Source organism: Neophocaena asiaeorientalis, unplaced genomic scaffold, assembly GCF_003031525.2.
Source record: "Neophocaena asiaeorientalis asiaeorientalis breed wild unplaced genomic scaffold, Neophocaena_asiaeorientalis_V1.1 scaffold229, whole genome shotgun sequence".
Lineage (NCBI taxonomy): Eukaryota > Metazoa > Chordata > Mammalia > Artiodactyla > Phocoenidae > Neophocaena > Neophocaena asiaeorientalis.
This window is the reverse complement of record NW_020174096.1, coordinates 3,988,462-3,994,461: the sequence shown is the minus strand read 5'-3', so window position 1 is coordinate 3,994,461 and position 6,000 is coordinate 3,988,462. Positions and strand designations below refer to the sequence as shown.

The window sequence follows — 6,000 nt, the reverse complement described above, 5'->3', positions numbered from 1 at the left end:
ACCCCCTGCTTTTTTCCCTTAATGCAGCTCTGGGCTAAACTACTGGGCTTCAGAGAAATCCTAGCGGATTATCTCATTTGTGCTTTATATCAATACTTCTCACATAGCACAGTTTTGGAAAGGCTGAACTGGAAACATTAAGTGAGAATAGGAAGAAATAGAGAGAGGTAAACCTCTCCTTAAAGTCTCTCCCCGTCCCCGCCCCCAGCCAATAAAAAGCACACTGATCTCAGCTTGCTCATATAGTTTAAGTTCTGACTGTCTAGCATGGGAGTTGGCAATCTACAACTCATGAGGCCAGGTCTGTTTTACTGAAACATAGCGACATTCATTTACTTATGTATTTTCTACTATTGCTTTCTTGGTTACAACAGTTATGTTACAACAGAAAAAGAGAGTTTATGGCATAAAATACTGTCTGGGCCTTTTTTAATTAAAAAGTTTGTATACTCCTAATCTAGCATGTAGAAGAAACCAGGGACTTCTTATTTCATTACCAGGGGAACTTTACCCTAATATTTCAAGTTAGAGTTCCTCATAGGAACATTGTAGCACATGAGCATTACATAGTATTTCATGTCTAAAATGGCCCTGATTACTATTTTTGAATTGGTCTAGGAAGTAACATAGTTTCTGGAAGGAAACATGTTCTGTCTTTCAGGAACTATATTATGAAGAAACTTTGAAATTCTTCCATATTACAATTCTAGTTGGGTGTTCCTGGTAATTAATTATATAAAAGAGAAAGGGGTAAAGAGGGCAAAGAAGAAGAAAGGCTGATTCATTTTGATTTGGATTGACAACAACACCTGCATTGTATGTTAGGTTCATTATATGTCATTATTCATCAGGCAAAGATTTGACCCAATATTGGCTTCTCACAATCTGTCAATTTTCATATTGTGTGCATAGGGGTTTTTGTTGTTGTTGTTTATCAGTTTTCTTCCATTTGTATGTAAGGTCCAGTAAGGAACGATCTGTCTTGCTCATTGATGTATTTTCCCAGTACCTAAAACAGTACCTGACCATATAGGTGTTCAATTAATGTTTCTGAACGAATGAACTCAGACTCGAGATTTCATTTTTGTCACAAAATTGTGGCTTTTCAAAAATGTCTGCAATCAGTTTGTACTTAGAAAATAGGCAATAATTAGAAATATGCAAGCCTTTGTGAAGAATATATCTTCAGACTAATCATCTTAGCTATTAGTCCTATCACATTGCATAGTAGTAACTGTGTCCTTACGTTAGCGAAACTGTTTGATGCCTGACAATTTAATTATAAATTGATGTAAAATGGTTAGGTTATATATTTCCATTAGGTGGATTTCACACTGGCTTTATAGATCCTTAACTCTGGTTTTGCAAACTACTGTAGGTTCTGAATTACTGTAAGGGTTGTTATAAAAATTGTATTAAGTTCGCAAGTATAGTTAAATCATTTAAAAATCATTGGCTTACTCATAATTTTTCTTCCTCAATGTCTCCAAACAGATACCATTTATAACAAAAAGATATTACTGAGTACTAGCAGTGATCTATTCATGGTCCCTTGCAGTTTTTTTTAATGAGCTCTGATCCCACCCAATGGTGAGCTGTTTTCATTCCATATTTAAGACAACCTAAAAGAGTCACTAATTTTAAAGTCATACGCTAAACCATTTAAAAGTAGATAGAATTTCATTGGAGTTTAAAAAAAATGCGAAATTTGTAGGAAATGCTCTGAAATCAAATGAATGATCTGAGTATGTAGTAATTTCAAAGTGATTGGCAATAACTGGGTTATGTAATATGCTTAGTGGTTTGACACTAGCCAATTTATGGTTGTCACGGCTTACACTGAGTATAATAGAATGGCGGAATGTAGGCAATGCAAGGTAAATTTATAGAACAATGTGACCAGTTTCATTTGCTGAGGAAAAGACTGATTCAAAACAAATAGCCTCTTAGTTCTGTGTTAACATCTAAATATCTCAAAGGAAGGCATAATGGCTCTTAAACTAAAATACCCGTAATGTAACAGGTTCTTTTTCTTCTTTAGATTGTGCTTTTGTTTAAAGCAAATAGGATGCTGAATATATTAATAGAAAAATAGCTTCAGGAATATTGACAGTCTATTCCAGGGGTTGGCAGACTACCAACCGCAGGGCAATTTCTGGCTTTGGCCTGTTTTTGTAAAACAAGTGAGCTAAGAATGGCTTTTACATTTTAAAAGCTTTTTTTTTTTTTCTTTCAGTATTTTTTTTTTTTGAAATAATCTCACACAGGTCATTAATCACTGCATAGTGCCGTGTTATATAGATGAGCCTTTTTAAAAAAAATTATTTATTTATACCTGCTGCATTGAGTCTTAGTTGCGGCACGTGGGATCTTCATCGCATGCAGGCTTCAGGCTTCCCTGTAGTTGTGGCGTGCGGGCTGTAGAGTCCGTGGGCTCTCTAGTTGTGGTGTGCGGGTTCTTCGTTGCGGTGCATGGTCTTCTATCTAGTTGCGGTGCACAGAGCTCTCTACTTGTGGTGCATGGGCTCTAGAGTGTGCAGGCTTAGTTGCCCTGTGGCATCTTAGTTCCCCAGGGAACCCAGGGACCAGGGATCGAACCCATGTCCCCTGCATTGGAAGGCAGATTCTTAACCACTAGACCACCAGGGAAGTCCCTCTTTCAGTATTTTAAAGATGTTGCTTCACTGTCTTCTCATTTGCCTGTTTTCCACGAGAAATTTGTCATTCTTAATCCTCTGTATGTAACTTGTCTTTTTTTATCTGGTGGCTTTTAAGACTTTTCTCTACCAGTGGTTTTGAGCAATTTGATTATGTTGTGCCTTGGTCTAGTTTTGGTCCTGTTTCTTGCGCTTGGGGTTGATTGAGCTTCTTGGATTTATTGGCTTATTTTGATCAAATTTGGAAAGTTTTCATCTATTATTTCCTCAATTCTTCTATCGCCTAATTTTTTCCTTTGAGGACTCCAGTTACACATATTGTAATTGTGTTAGGCTGCTTGAAGTTCCGTAGTTCACTGATAGTCTTTTCGTTTATTTTTTGTTCCCTTTGTGTTACATTTTGGTTAGTTTTTATTGCTTTGTCTTCAAATTCACAATTCTTACTTTCTATAAAAGCCGTTATGCTTTTATTCCCATCCAGTATATTTACATCTGAGACATTGTAGTTTTCATCTCCACAAATTCAGTTTGAGTGCTTTTTACACTTTTCATGACTCTCCCTAAGTTTTTGAACATACAGAATACAGTTATAAAAACTGTTTTAATGTCCTTTTCTGCTGATTCTAACAGTTCAGTTTTGGGTCATTTTCAGTTGATTAATTTTTCTGCTTACTATGAGTCATAGTATGACTTTGCTTCTTTGTATGTCTGATGATATTTGAATGCTAATCATTTTAAATTTTGCTTCATTAGGTGTCCCCTATTTTTTCTGTTCTTATGATTCTTCTTGAGCTTTGGTCTGAGACACATTTTAGTCACTTGGAAACAGTTTAATTCTTTCAAGTCTTGCTTTGGAGATTTGTTAGGTGGGATCAAAGAAATGTTAGTCTATATCTGATTGTTCCCCACCACGAAGCCAAGACTTTTCTGAATACTGTAACCAATGCCCCATGCACTATTAAGGTTTTCAATATGGACATTAGGAACAAGCACTGCTCCCTGCCCTGTGTGAGCACAAGGTACTCATCCCTTTAATTCTTTCGAGTGGTAATTTCCTCACAAACATGCACCAATCATTGCTATATTGACTACATAAGGGATCCCTTTGCAGATGTCCAGTGTTCTCTCTCTGTACAGTGCTCTCTTCTGTAACACTTTTTGGTCTACTGGGACTCTGAGCTCTGTCTCTTCAACTCAGACAGTTTGTCTGGGTTTCTCCTCTCAGCACCAAGGCCTGGAAACTCTAAAAAAAGTAAGCTGGGGCAGTTGTAGAGCATGCTTGTTTATTTCTCATTTCTCAGGGATTATTTTTCTTTACTTCTTGATGTCCAGTGTCTTGAACTATCATTTTATATGTTTTGTTCAGTTTTTTGGTTGATTCAAATAGGACAGTATTTTTGGTGCCTGTTACTATTGTGTCAGTACATTGTGGCCAGAAGTGAAAATTGTGCTTGGGGTTGGGGTTGAAATTTAAGAATGAGTGGTTGAATAATTCCAGGTGATGATACACAGAGTTGCACCATAGGTATAAGTGGAGTAGAGATGTGAAGGTCATTCAGTGAGTCATCCACATGGACTTTGAAGTCTCCTAAGTAGATAGATTTCAGAGAGAGTGTAAGACTTTAAAGAAGCCAAGAGCCAAAGTTGTGAAGTTTTAATACTACACGGTTTGTGTGTTTGGTTAAGAAAATACTCTTTTAAAATTATGTTAAATTTCTTTTGTCTGTTCTAGAACCTTCTGATAACTTAAGGGAGATTCTCCAAAATGTGGCCAAATTGCAAGGAGTATCAAATATGAGAAAGCTAGGCCATCTGAATAACTTTACTAAGGTAAGTAACTTCATTCTTTGTATTACCATCTTAAATTCTTTTTTCCTTATTGTACTTTTTAGATGCTTCTTAACCACCATTACCAAGAAATTCTTGAGTATTCCTTCAGTATTAGTGCTTTCCTCTGCTGCTTCTCATGGATTTTTGTCATATGTTTTTAAATTTAAAAGTATATTTGAATAATGGGAAGCATTATATACTTGTTGTAAAAAATTTGGTAGGTTCAGAAGCGAATAAAGTAAAAAAAAACACTGAGAAGTCCATAATTCAATCTCCACTATTATTCACAGAATGATGTATTTCTTTTGCCTTTTTATATTCATTTTTATGTGATACTATAGGATAAATATGTTTGTACATAAGTATGTGTGTTTTGCTTTTCATAGGTGTAATAATTTCCAGAGAAGTATTACAACTTCCTCTCTCTTTCCCTAATACTCTATTCCCATTATCTGGATCTCAATTAGAGCTCAAGATAAATGTAGGGGCCCTTGTCCCAGATAAATATTGACTTGATCTCTGTTAGCAGCCAAGAATTCCCAAGTTTGATAGATGGATTGGTGTGCTTTTGAGCCTGGTAATGCTGGACAGCCAACTCTTGGAAACACTAAAATGCCGTTATTTGAGGTGATGCCATAAATAGAGAGCAAAATGCCTTCTTTGGGAAAATTTTTTTCCCTTTTTAGTTTACTAAATATAAACTGTTATACATTTTATTTTATTTTTTTATTTTTAAATTTTTGTTGAAGTAGAGTTGATTTATAATGTCATGTTTCAGGTGTGCAGCACAGTGGTTCAGATTACATATATATGCATACACATATATATGTATTCTTTTTCAGATTCTTTTCCTTTATAGGCTATTACAAAATACTGAGTATAGTTCCCTGTTGTACATTTTAAATGTAGGAATAATTGTTATAACCCCTTACTACTCAAAGTGTGATCCATATACCAGCAGCATTGGTGTCACCTTGGAGCTTGTTTGATATGTACAGTTTTTGACCCCACCCCAGACCTACTGAGCGAGAATCTACATTTTAATGAATATCTCAGGTGAATTTGGGTGTACATTAAAGTTTGAGCGGCACTGTTTTAATCCTTCCAAAATGTTTAATTCTCTGCTACCTGGTAGTTAGACTGTGGCTTGGATTTGATTTTATTTCATAGAAATAGAAGGGGATACGAATATAGTCACTATGTAACCAAGTTGTTTTTTTCAGTATGGTGTTGTGTGATAAATATTTACAAAATAGATTAGTTTTTTTTTCTTTTCATAGTTAGGGAAACATAGATATGCATTTATTTTTTCTTAGTGAAACTTGGAAATATTCTGGCATTTTATTTTTATATAACAGATGAGAAAATTATTTTGTATGAGGGATGACAAAGTGATTTTTTTAAAAACAACTTTCAGAAACACTGAATGAGTGCTTGTGAAGGGGTTTTCAAAAATATCCCTGTGACGCAGACCTACTAGAGAGTGGACTTGAGGATACAGGGAGGGGGAAGG

At 35.4% G+C, this 6,000-nt stretch overlaps 1 protein-coding gene across 4 annotated transcripts in view; it reads left to right on the top strand.

Moving 5' to 3' along the window:
- Positions 1-6,000, top strand: part of RICTOR (RPTOR independent companion of MTOR complex 2) — a 124,450-nt gene that overhangs the window by 27,502 nt on the left and 90,948 nt on the right. For all 4 annotated transcript variants that reach the window (XM_024754604.1, XM_024754602.1, XM_024754605.1 and 1 more), the window contains exon 3: positions 4,390-4,487. In XM_024754604.1, the coding sequence (XP_024610372.1) occupies positions 4,390-4,487 (98 nt within the window). The remainder of the gene's footprint in view (positions 1-4,389; positions 4,488-6,000) is intronic.